This window comes from Nerophis ophidion, linkage group LG26 (assembly GCF_033978795.1).
Source record: "Nerophis ophidion isolate RoL-2023_Sa linkage group LG26, RoL_Noph_v1.0, whole genome shotgun sequence".
NCBI lineage: Eukaryota > Metazoa > Chordata > Actinopteri > Syngnathiformes > Syngnathidae > Nerophis > Nerophis ophidion.
Window position 1 is genome coordinate 4,288,416 of NC_084636.1, and position 12,973 is coordinate 4,301,388.

A 12,973-nucleotide genomic window follows, 5' to 3' on the forward strand; every position below is an offset into this window, starting at 1 on the left:
CCTGTTTAGCTGATTGGAGAGCTAGCGGGTCCATGACGATGGCTTCTGTTTTGTTTGATCAGCCGTTTTACTGCACCGTTTGGAAACAATTAAGGTACAGTATGTGAAGAAATATTTCTGTGTAAATAACTAATTCATAAATTCACCAAAACGTCAGTTAATTGTTATTGATTTTGTTTAGCTTCCGCGGCTAACGAGTCCATGACGATAGCTTCTGTTTTGTTTGATCAACCGTTTTACTGCACCGTTTGGAAACAATTAAGGTACAGTATGTGAAGAAATATTTCTGTGTAAATAACTAATTCATAAATTCACCAAAACGTCAGTTAATTGTTATTGATCTTGTTTAGCTTCCGCGGCTAACGAGTCCATGACGATAGCTTCTGTTTTGTTTGATCAGCCGTTTTACTGCACCGTTTGGAAACAATTAAGGTTCAGTATGTGAAGAAATATTTCTGTGTAAATAACTAATTCATAAATTCACCAAAACGTCAGTTAATTGTTATTGATTTTGTTTAGCTTCCGCGGCTAACGGGTCCATGACGGTAGCTTCTGTTTTGTTTGATCATCCGTTTTACTGCACCGTTTGGAAACAATTAAGGTCTGGACATAAACATTTACAAAATATTTCTGTGTAAATAACACATTTAACAAGTTTTTTTTATCCGCGACTTATTGTCCAGTGCAGCTTATATATGGAAAATGTTGATTTTTCTTAAATTTAGTGGGTGTGATTATTTTTGCAATGCCTCTGGACTTTAAATTAAATGCTTTTATGGCCTTTAAGTTTTGTAAAATCCATAAAATGACTTTTAATGCTTTTCAGAACCCATGAAAAGCCTTTCAAATTCCTCAGTAAATTCACCAAAACGTCAATTTATTGTTATCGATTTTGTTTACCTTCCGCGGCTAGTGGGTCCATGAAGATGGCTTCTGTTTTGTTTGATCAGCCGTTTTACTGCACCGTTTGGAAACAATTAAGGTATCGACATAAACATTTACGAAAAATTTCTGTGTAAATAACGCATTTCACAAGTTTATTTATCTTCGATTTATAGTCCAGTGTGGCTTAAATATGGAAAATGTTGATTTTTCTAAAATTTAGTGAGTGCGGTCATTTTTGTAATGCCTCTGGACTTTAAATTAAATGCTTTTAAGGCCTTAAGTTTTGCAAAATCCATAAAATGACTTTTAGTGCTTTTTAAAACCCGTGAAAACCCTTTGAAAATCTTCAGTAAATTCATCGAAACTAATTTTGTTTAGCTTCCTTAGCTAGCGCATCCATGACGATGGATTTTGTTTTGCTTGATCAGCCGTTTTACTGCACAATTAAGGCATGGACATAAACATTTACAAAAATGTTCTGTGTAAATAACTCATTTCACAACTTTATTTATCCGCGACTTATTGTCCAGTCTGGCTTATCTATGAACATTTACATTTTTCTCAAATTTAGTGGGTGCGGTAATTTTTTAATGCCTCTGGATTTTAAATTAAATGCTTTTAAGGCAGGGGTGTCCAAAGTGCTGCCTGGGGCCATTTGGGCCCGCAGGTCATTCTTTAACGGCCCCACGGCACATTTTAAAAATACAATTGAAAAAAGTAAAAAACATAAAACGTAGTATAAAAGAGCAAACAGGTGAAATGTAACAAAAAAAATGTTGTTTAAAACATAATAATGAATCAAAATCAATGTCATTGTGAATTATTGACCAATTCAAGCTTCGATTACGTCACATTAAATATTCCACTTCGAGATATTTTTGGGGGGAAAATGTTGCATATTTTGTGTTTTGCCATATAAAAACTGAGCTGTTTTTTTTTTTTTTTAAAGAAGGGCCTAAAACAAACAAACAAAACATAAACAACAATAAAACTTAAATTGACGGGTATATTTGAAGTTGATCTCGAGATTATTGTGCTAGAAGTAAATAGTAAAAAAAAATTTATAATTTATTTTTTAACACTTTAATGAGTAGGACAATTATTTTGGTGTGATTTGTTTTTAAGTGTCATTGCTAAAAAAAAAAAAATAATGAATCAAAATCCAAAATTAAGGCTCCAATTATTATATAATCTCAAATCTTCCACCTAAAAAAGTTATTGGGTGAAAATATTGCATATTTTGTGTTATTTCCATTTTTTTTAAATGTTGATCTAAAGATTTAAAAGTTGCATAATACTAAAAAATAATAACACTGAATAATGACATATTTTTAATATTTTTTTGGCCCAAAACCCTTCGGGTCCCCGGGATCATAACTGAGTGGAGGCCTAAATGTATATTTTTTAAACATATATTGTATTGGTTTTTAAAACAAAAATTATGCAAATGGCCCCCGCTTGCTTTGATTTTTCAGTGTGCAGCCCTCAGTGGAAAAAGTTTGGACACCCCTGTTTTAAGGCCTTAAGTTTGGCAAAATCCATAATTTTAATGCTTTTATAAAAACCCGTGAAAACCCTTTGAAAATCCTCAGTAAATGCACCAAAACTAATTTTGTTTATCCTCCACAGCTAGCGGGTCAGTGATGATGGCTTCTGTTTTGTTTGATCAGCCGTTTTACTGCACCCTTTGGACATAAACATTTACAAAATTTTCTGTGTAAATAACACATTTCACAAGTTTATTTATCTGCGACTTATAGTCCAGTGTGGCTTATATATGAAACATTTACATTTTTCTCAAATTTAGTGGGTGCGGTCATTTTTTTAATGCCTCTGGACTTTGAATTAAATGCTTTTATGGCCTTTAAATTTTGCAAAATCCATACATTTTAAGCTTTTTAAAACCCAGGAAAACCCTTTGAAAATCCTTAGTAAATTCACCAAAACTAATTTTGTTTATCTTCCGCAGCTAGCGAGTCCGGGACGATGGCTTCCGTTTTGTTTGATCAGCCGTTTTACTGCACCGTTTGGAAACAATTAAGGTATGGACATAAACATTTACAAAATTTTTCCGTGTAAATAACTCATTTCACAAGTTTATTTATCCGCGACTTATAGTCCAGTGCGGCTTATATATGGAAATTTATTATTTTTCAAAAATTTAGTGGGTGGAGTAATTTATGTAATGCCTCTGGACTTTGAATTAAATGCTTTTAAGGGCTTAAATTTCGCAAAAACCATAGAATGACTTTTAATGCTTTGTAAAACCCGTGAAAACCCTTTGAAAATCCTAAGTAAATGCACCAAAACTAATTTTGTTTATCTTCCGCAGCTAGCGGGTCCATGATGATGGCTTCTGTTTTGTCTGCTCAGCCGTTTTACTGCACCATTTGGACATAAACATTGACTGAATTTTTCCGTGTAAATAACTCATTACACAAGTTTATTTATCCGCGACTTATAGTCCAGTGCGGCTTATATATGAAACATTTACATTTTTCCCAAATTTAGTGGGTGCGGTAATTTTTCTAATGCCTCTGGACTTTGAATTAAATGCTTTTAAGGCCTTTAAGTTTTGCAAAATACACAAATGTAATGCTTTTTAAAACCTGTGAAAACCCTTTAAATCCTCAGTAAATTCACCAAAACTAATTTTGTTTGTCTTCCGCAGCTAGCGGGTCCATGATGATGGATTATTTTTTGTTTGATCAGCTGTTTTACTGCACAATTAAGGCAATGGACATAAACATTTACACAATTTTTCCGTGTAAATAACTCATTACACAAGTTTATTTATCTGTGACTTATAGTCCAGTGCGGCTATATATGAAACATTCCCAATTTTCCCAAATTTAGTGGGTGCGGTCATTTTTTTAATGCCTCTGGACTTTGAAATTAAATGCTTTTAAGCCCTTAAGTTTCCCAAAATCCATAAAATGACTTGTAATGCTTTTTAAAACCCGTGAAAACCCTTTGAAAATCCTCAGTTAATTAATCAAAACTAAGTTTGTATATCTTCCGCAGCTAGCGGGTCCATGACGATGGCTTCTGTTTTGTCTGATCAGCCGTTTTACTGCACGATTAAGGCATGGACATAAACATTTACAACATTTTTCGTGTAAATAACTCATTACACAAGTTTATTTATCTGTGACTTATAGTCTAGTGCGGCTTATATATGAAACATTCCCAATTTTCCCAAATTTAGTGGGTGCGGTCATTTTTTTAATGCCTCTGGACTTTGAATTAAATGCTTTTAAGCCCTTAAGTTTCCTAAAATCCATAAAATGACTTTAAATGCTTTTTAAAACCTGTGAAAATCCTTTGAAAATCCTCAGTAAATTAATCAAAACTAAATTTGTTTATCTTCCGCAGCTAGCGGGTCCATGATGATGGCTTCTGTTTTGTCTGATCAGCCGTTTTACTGCACCATTTGGACATAAACATTGACTGAATTTTTCTGTGTAAATAACTCATTACACAAGTTTATTTATCCGCGACTTATAGTCCAGTGCGGCTTATATATGAAACATTTACATTTTTCCCAAATTTAGTGGGTGCGGACATTTTTTTAATGCCTCTGAACTTTGAATTAAATGCTTTTCAGGCCTTTAAGTTTTGCAAAATCCATAAATTGAATGCTTTTTAAAACCCAGGAAAACCCTTTAAAATCCTCAGTAAATTTACCAAAACTAATTTTGTTTATCTTCCGCAGCTAGCGGGTCCAGGACGATGGCTTCTGTTTTGTTTGATCAGCCGTTTTACTGCACCATTTGGACATAAACATTTGCTAAATTTTTCAGTGTAAATAACTCATTACACAAGTTTATTTATCCGCGACTTATAGTCTAGTGCGGCTTATATATGAAACATTCCCAATTTTCCCAAATTTAGTGGGTGCGGTCATTTTTTTTAATGCCTCCGGACTTTGAATTAAATGCTTTTAAGGCCTTTAAGTTTTGCAAAATCCATAAATTTAATGCTTTTTAAAACCCAGGAAAACCTTTTGAAAATCCTTAGTAAATTAATCAAAACTAATTTTGTTTATCTTCCGCAGCTAGCGGGTCCATGATGATGGCTTCTGTTTTGTCTGATCAGCCGTTTTACTGCACAATTAAGGCACGGACATAAACATTTACACAATTTTTCCGTGTAAATAACTCATTACACAAGTTTATTTATCCAGTGCGGCTTATATATGAAACATTTACAATTTTCCCAAATTTAGTGGGTGCGGTCATTATTTTAATGCCTCTGGACTTTGAATTAAGTGCTTTTAAGGGCTTTAAATTTGCAAAATCCATAAATATACTGCTTTTTAAAACCTGTGAAAACCCTTATTTTGTGTTGTGCCAAAGAAGACAAGACTTGGAGAACTTCACACATTCTGTCAACGTCCAGCGAAAAAAGCCGCCGTGGACAGACGGCAGGAACCCGAGCAGACCCGGCCTGAGGGAGGGAGGGAGCCTTGGGGCCTGGGGGGGTTGGTCATTAAAAGAGGTGTGGCCTGATTGTATCAACATCAACACGCCATTAAAGCAATTACCAGCCGGCCACCAAACAGCGGCGGCCGACATTGTCCACTTCTGGAGGCCGTGTCGGCTCCCGGGAGGCCTGTGACTGCGGGACTGGGGGGGGGAGGGGTCGGGGGTTTAGATGGTGCAACCTGATCCCCGGCTCAGTGAAGGGATTGAGCCGGACAGCACTTAAGACACCCCCCGACCCCCCCGCTCAACAACAGGTTGAAAGACACACCTGCTGAACGCTAACCTGCAATCTGAGAAAAAAACTTCTCACCTTTGCACCAAAACCCCAAAAGAGAGATGGCGAGCAACTGGCGGGAAACGAGCTGGCCGGTTTAACTGCCGTCAATCACGGCGCTTGACTTCCACCCCCCCCCGTTTTGTTTGGTAAAAAGCAACTTAAGGGACGAATCGAAAGAAGCGACAACCCCCCCAAAAAAATGCATCAACTCCCATTCAATCGTTGGCATCCCTCGCCAAAACCAAAAGGAAGGCGGCGGCGGCGACCCCCCGCGGGCTTACCTCGCCGTACGGCGTGCTGGTGCCCGTCTCCAGGTACAACATGTTGGCGCTGAGATTGAGCAGAGCGGCTGCTGTTTGCTCCGCCGGCTCCAGGGTTCCGCCAAAAAATCTCTTCTCCGCACTCGACGGGGAGGTTGGACGGGCGAGACTACGTGGGGACAGGCGGGAAGATCCTGCAGGACCCATGGGAGGGCTGCTATATAGCCTGTGCGGGGGGGGGGGGGGGGGGGGGGGGGGGCAGGGGGGGGGGGGGGGGGCGGGGCCTAAGGAGCCACCTGTGAGGTACCTGAGGGAGTCCACACCCATCTCAGCCAGGAGAGGCTCTGGCGCATTCCTCCACAGGTGACCTTTGGCGTCACCATCCTTCAGCTTGACTACGTGCTACCAGAACCAGAACCAGGACCAGAACAAATCCGTGGCAACAACGGGTCCAGTGACCACGAGAGGCGGCAAACGCTAGCATGCCAATGACACCCCCGCCCCAGACCCCCGAGCTATGGATGGCAACAACAATGTGACCTCTCCAGACATCTTTTGGCCGTCACACAAGCACTGGACATTTGTTTGGGGACCTAGCTGCCGCTCATTAGCCCGTTATGCTAGCTGCCAGTTACTAGCGTTTTTTGCTAGCTGTTGGTCAATAGTGTTCTCTTAGGCTAGCTGACAGTTATTAGCCTTATCTGCTAGCTGTCAGTTATTAGCCTTCTATGCTAGCTGTCAGTTATTTGCCTTCTCTGCTAGCTGTCAGTTATTAGCCTTCTCTGCTAGCTGTCAGTTATTAGCCTTTTGTGATAGCTGCCGCTCATTAGCCTTCTATACTAGCTGCCGGTTATTTGACTTCTCTGCTAGCTGTCAGTTATTTGCCTTCTCTGCTAGCTGTCAGTTATTAGCCTTCTCTGCTAGCTGTCAGTTGTTAGCCTTCTCTGCTAGCTGTCAGTTATTAGCCTTCTGTGATTGCTGCCGCTCATTTGCCTTCTATACTAGCTGCCGGTTATTTGCCTTCTCTGCTAGCTGTCAGTTATTTGCCTTCTCTGCTAGCTGTCAGTTATTAGCCTTCTCTGCTAGCTGTCAGTTATTAGCCTTCTGTGATAGCTGCCGCTCATTAGCCTTCTCTGCTAGCTGTCAGTTATTAGCCTTCTGTGATAGCTGTCAGTTATTAGCCTTCTCTGCTAGCTGTCAGTTATTAGCCTTCTGTGATAGCTGCCGCTCATTAGCCCTCTCTGCTAGCTGCCGCTCATTAGCCTTCTATACTAGCTGCCGGTTATTAGCCTTTTATGCAAGCTGCCGGTTATTAACCTTCTCTGCTAGCTGTCAGTTATTAGCCTTCTGTGATAGCTGTCGGTTATTAGCCTTCTGTGATAGCTGTCAGTTATTAGCCTTCTCTGCTAGCTGTCAGTTATTAGCCTTCTGTGATAGCTGCCGCTCATTAGCCTTCTCTGCTAGCTGCCGCTCATTAGCCTTCTATACTAGCTGCCGCTCATTAGCCTTCTCTGCTAGCTGCCGCTCATTAGCCTTCTATACTAGCTGCCAGCTATTAGCCTTCTCTGCTAGCTGTCAGTTATTAGCCTTCTGTGATAGCAGCTGCTCATTAGCCTTCTCTGCTAGCTGCCGCTCATTAGCCTTCTCTGCTAGCTGCCGCTCATTATCCTTCTCTGCTAGCTGCTGCTCATTAGCCTTCTATACTAGCTTCCAGTTATTAGCCTTCTCTGCTAACTGTCAGTTATTAGCCTTCTCTGCTAGCTGTCAGTTATTAGCCTTCTGTGATAGCTGCCGCTCATTAGCCTTCTCTGCTAGCTGCCTGTTATTAGCCTTCTATGCAAGCTGCCGGTCAATAGCCTTCTATGCTAGCTGTCAGTTATTAGCCTTCTCTGCTAGCTGCCAGTTATTAGCCTTCTCTGCTAGCTGCCAGTTATTAGCCTTCTATACTAGCTGCCAGTTATTAGTCTTCTCTGCTATCTGCCGCTCATTAGCCTTCTCTGCTAGCTGCCAGTTATTAGCCTTCTCTGCTAGCTGCCAGTTATTAGCCTTCTATACTAGCTGCCAGTTATTAGTCTTCTCTGCTAGCTGTCAGTTGTTAGCCTTCTGTGATATCTGCCGCTCATTAGCCTTCTCTGCTATCTGCCGCTCATTAGCCTTTTATACTAGCTGCCAGTTATTAGCCCTCTATGCTAGCTGTCAGTTATTAGCCTTCTCTGCTAGCTGTCAGTTATTAGCCTTCCGTGATAGCTGCCGCTCATTAGCCCTCTCTGCTAGCTGCCGCTCATTAGCCTTCTGTACTAGCTGCCGGTTATTAGCCTTCTATGCAAGCTGCCGGTTATTAACCTTCTCTGCTAGCTGTCAGTTATTAGCCTTCTGTGATAGCTGTCGGTTATTAGCCTTCTGTGATAGCTGTCAGTTATTAGCCTTCTCTGCTAGCTGTCAGTTATTAGCCTTCTGTGATAGCTGCCGCTCATTAGCCTTCTCTGCTAGCTGCCGCTCATTAGCCTTCTATACTAGCTGCCGCTCATTAGCCTTCTCTGCTAGCTGCCGCTCATTAGCCTTCTATACTAGCTGCCAGCTATTAGCCTTCTCTGCTAGCTGTCAGTTATTAGCCTTCTGTGATAGCTGCCGCTCATTAGCCTTCTCTGCTAGCTGCCGCTCATTAGCCTTCTCTGCTAGCTGCTGCTCATTAGCCTTCTATACTAGCTTCCAGTTATTAGCCTTCTCTGCTAACTGTCAGTTATTAGCCTTCTCTGCTAGCTGTCAGTTATTAGGCTTCTCTGCTAGCTGTCAGTTATTAGCCTTCTGTGATAGCTGCCGCTCATTAGCCGTCTCTGCTAGCTGCCTGTTATTAGCCTTCTATGCAAGCTGCCGGTCATTAGCCTTCTATGCTAACTGTCAGTTATTAGCCTTCTCTGCTAGCTGCCGCTCATTAGCCTTCTATACTAGCTGCCAGCTATTAGCCTTCTCTGCTAGCTGTCAGTTATTAGCCTTCTGTGATAGCTGCCGCTCATTAGCCTTCTCTGCTAGCTGCCGCTCATTAGCCTTCTCTGCTAGCTGCTGCTCATTAGCCTTCTATACTAGCTTCCAGTTATTAGCCTTCTCTGCTAACTGTCAGTTATTAGCCTTCTCTGCTAGCTGTCAGTTATTAGGCTTCTCTGCTAGCTGTCAGTTATTAGCCTTCTGTGATAGCTGCCGCTCATTAGCCGTCTCTGCTAGCTGCCTGTTATTAGCCTTCTATGCAAGCTGCCGGTCATTAGCCTTCTATGCTAACTGTCAGTTATTAGCCTTCTCTGCTAGCTGCCAGTTATTAGCCTTCTCTGCTAGCTGCCAGTTATTAGCCTTCTATACTAGCTGCCAGTTATTAGTCTTCTCTGCTAGCTGTCAGTTGTTAGCCTTCTGTGATATCTGCCGCTCATTAGCCTTCTATACTAGCTGCCAGTTATTAGCCTTCTATGCAAGCTGCCGGTCATTAGCCTTTTATACAAGCTGCCAGTTATTAGCCCTCTATGCTAGCTGTCAGTTATTAGCCTTCTCTGCAAGCTGTCAGTTATTAGCCTTCCGTGATAGCTGCCGCTCATTAGCCTTCTCTGCTAGCTGCCGCTCATTAGCCTTCTATACTAGCTGCCAGTTATTAGCCTTCTATGCTAGCTGTCAGTTATTAGCCTTCTGTGATAGCTGCCGCTCATTAGCCTTCTATACTAGCTGCCAGTTAGTAGCATTTTTTGCTAGCTGTTGGTCAATAGTGTTCTCTTAGGCTAGCTGCCAGTTATTAGCCTTCTCTGCTAGCTGTCAGTTATTAGCCTTCTCTGCTAGCTGTCAGTTATTAGCCTTCTGTGATAGCTGTCAGTTATTAGCCTTCTCTGCTAGCTGTCAGTTATTAGCCTTCTGTGATAGCTGCCGCTCATTAGCCTTCTATACTAGCTGCCAGTTATTAGCCTTCTATGCCAGCTGTCAGTTATTAGCCTTCTCTGCTAGCTGTCAGTTATTAGCCTTCTCTGCTAGCTGTCAGTTATTAGCCTTCTCGGCTAGCTGTCAGTTATTAGCCTTCTCTGCTAGCTGTCAGTTATTAGCCTTCTCTGCTAGCTGTCAGTTATTAGCCTTCTCTGCTAGCTGCCAGTTATTAGCCTTCTCTGCTAGCTGTCAGTTATTAGCCTTCTCTGCTAGCTGTCAGTTATTAGGCTTCTGTGATAGCTGATGCTCATTAGCCTTCTCTGCTAGCTGCCGCTCATTAGCCTTCTATACTAGCTGCCAGTTATTAGCCTTCTATGCAAGCTGCCGATCATTAGCCTTTTATGCTAGCTGCCAGTTACTAGCACTCTCTACTAGTTGTTTGTCATTAGTCTTCCATGCTAGCTGCCGCTCATTAGCCTTCTATGCTAGCTGCCAGTTACTAGCACTCTCTGCTAGTTGTTGGTCATTAGTCTTCTATGCTAGCTGCCGTTCATTAGCCTTCGATGCTAGCTGTCAGTCATTAGCCTTCTAAGCAAGCTGCCAGTTATTAGCATTTTCTGCTAGCTGTCGGTCATTAGTGTTCTCTGCTAGTTGTTGGTCATTAGCCTTCTATGCCACCTGCCAGTTATTAGCATTTTATGCAAGCTGCCGGCCTTTATCTTTCTCTGCCAGCGGCCATTTTTTTAGCGTTCTCTGCTAGCTGCCAATTTTTAGCGTTCTATGCTATCTGTTAGTCATTAGCGTCCTATGCTATCTGTTAGTCATTAGCGTTCTATGCAAGCTGTCGGCCTTTATCTTTCTCTGCCAGCGGCCATTTTTTTAGCGTTCTCTGCTAGCTGCCAATTTTTAGCGTTATATGTTATCTGTTGGTCATTACCGTTCTATGCTATCTGTTGGTCATTAGCGTTCTCTGCTAGCTGCCAGTTATTAGCGTTCTATGCTATCTGTTAGTCATTAGCGTTCTATGCTATCTGTTAGTCATTAGCGTTCTATGCAAGCTGCCGGCCTTTATCTTTCTCTGCCAGCGGCCATTTTTTTAGCGTTCTCTGCGAGCTGACAATTTTTAGCGTTATATGCTAGCTGCTGGTCATTACCGTTCTATGCTATCTGTTGGTCATTAGCGTTCTCTGCTAGCTGCCAGTTATTAACGTTCTATGCTATCTGTTAGTCATTAGCGTTCTCTACTAGCTGCCAGTTATTAGCATCCTATGCAATCTGTTAGTCATTAGCGTTCACTGCTAGCTGCCAGTTATTAGCGTTCAATGCTATCTGTTAGTCATTAGCGTCCTATGCTATCTGTTAGTCATTAGCATTCTATGCTATCTGTTAGTCATTAGCGTTCTCTGCTAGCTGCCAGTTATTAGCATTCAATGCTATCTGTTAGTCATTAGCGTCCTATGCTATCTGTTAGTCATTAGCATTCTATGCTATCTGTTAGTCATTAGCGTGCTCTGCTAGCTGCCAGTTATTAGCGTCCTATGCTATCTGTTAGTCATTAGCGTTCTATGCTATCTGTTAGTCATTAGCGTTCTATGCTATCTGTTAGTCATTAGCGTCTATGCTATCTGTTAGTCATTAGCGTTCTCTACTAGCTGCCAGTTATTAGCGTTCTATACTATCTGTTAGTCATTAGCATTCTATGCTATCTGTTAGTCATTAGCGTTCTCTGCTAGCTGCCAGTTATTAGCGTTCTATGCTATCTGTTAGTCATTAGCGTCCTATGTTATCTGTTAGTCATTAGCATTCTATGCTATCTGTTAGTCATTAGCGTTCTCTGCTAGCTGCCAGTTATTAGCGTTCTATGCTATCTGTTAGTCATTAGCGTTCTATGCTTTCTGTTAGTCATTAGCATTCTACGCTATCTGTTAGTCATTAGCGTTCTCTGCTAGCTGCCAGTTATTAGCGTTCTATGCAATCTGTTAGTCATTAGCATTCACTGCTAGCTGCCAGTTATTAGCGTTCAATGCTATCTGTTAGTCATTAGCATTCTATGCTATCTGTTAGTCATTAGCGTGCTCTGCTAGCTGCCAGTTATTAGCGTCCTATGCTATCTGTTAGTCATTAGCGTTCTATGCTATCTGTTAGTCATTAGCGTTCTATGCTATCTGTTAGTCATTAGCGTCTATGCTATCTGTTAGTCATTAGCGTTCTCTACTAGCTGCCAGTTATTAGCGTTCTATACTATCTGTTAGTCATTAGCATTCTATGCTATCTGTTAGTCATTAGCGTTCTCTGCTAGCTGCCAGTTATTAGCGTTCTATGCTATCTGTTAGTCATTAGCGTTCTATGCTATCTGTTAGTCATTAGCATTCTACGCTATCTGTTAGTCATTAGCGTTCTCTGCTAGCTGCCAGTTATTAGCGTTCTATGCTATCTGTTAGTCATTAGCGTTCTCTACTAGCTGCCAGTTATTAGCGTTCTATGCTATCTGTTAGTCATTAGTGTGCTATGCTATCTGTTAGTCATTAGTGTTCTATGCTATCTGTTAGTCATTAGCGTTCTCTGCTAGCTGCCAGTTATTAGCGTTCTATGCTATCTGTTAGTCATTAGCGTTCTCTACTAGCTGCCAGTTATTAGCGTTCTATGCTATCTGTTAGTCATTAGCGTCTATGCTATCTGTTAGTCATTAGCGTTCTCTACTAGCTGCCAGTTATTAGCGTTCTATGCTATCTGTTAGTCGTTAGCGTCCTATGTTATCTGTTAGTCATTAGCATTCTATGCTATCTGTTAGTCATTAGCGTTCTCTGCTAGCTGCCAGTTATTAGCGTTCTATGCTATCTGTTAGTCATTAGCGTTCTATGCTTTCTGTTAGTCATTAGCATTCTACGCTATCTGTTAGTCATTAGCGTTCTCTGCTAGCTGCCAGTTATTAGCGTTCTATGCAATCTGTTAGTCATTAGCATTCACTGCTAGCTGCCAGTTATTAGCGTTCAATGCTATCTGTTAGTCATTAGCGTCCTATACTATCTGTTAGTCATTAGCATTCTATGCTATCTGTTAGTCATTAGCGTTCTCTGCTAGCTGCCAGTTATTAGCGTTCTATGCTATCTGTTAGTCGTTAGCGTTCTATGCTATCTGTTAGTCATTAGCATTCTATGCTATCTGTTAGT

General features: G+C 41.2%; 1 protein-coding gene across 5 annotated transcripts in view; it reads right to left on the bottom strand.

The window, feature by feature from the left end:
* The window catches only part of tp63 (tumor protein p63), a 142,238-nt gene that overhangs the window by 104,103 nt on the left and 25,162 nt on the right, over positions 1 to 12,973 (bottom strand). The window contains exon 1 of one of the 5 annotated variants that reach the window (XM_061888677.1): positions 5,931 to 6,098. The exons of the other annotated variants lie outside the window; for them this stretch is intronic. Coding sequence (XP_061744661.1) covers positions 5,931 to 5,972 — 42 coding nt within the window. The 5' untranslated portion in view covers positions 5,973 to 6,098. Of the gene's footprint in view, positions 1 to 5,930; positions 6,099 to 12,973 lie in introns of those variants that run through there. 5 annotated transcript variants of the gene reach the window in all.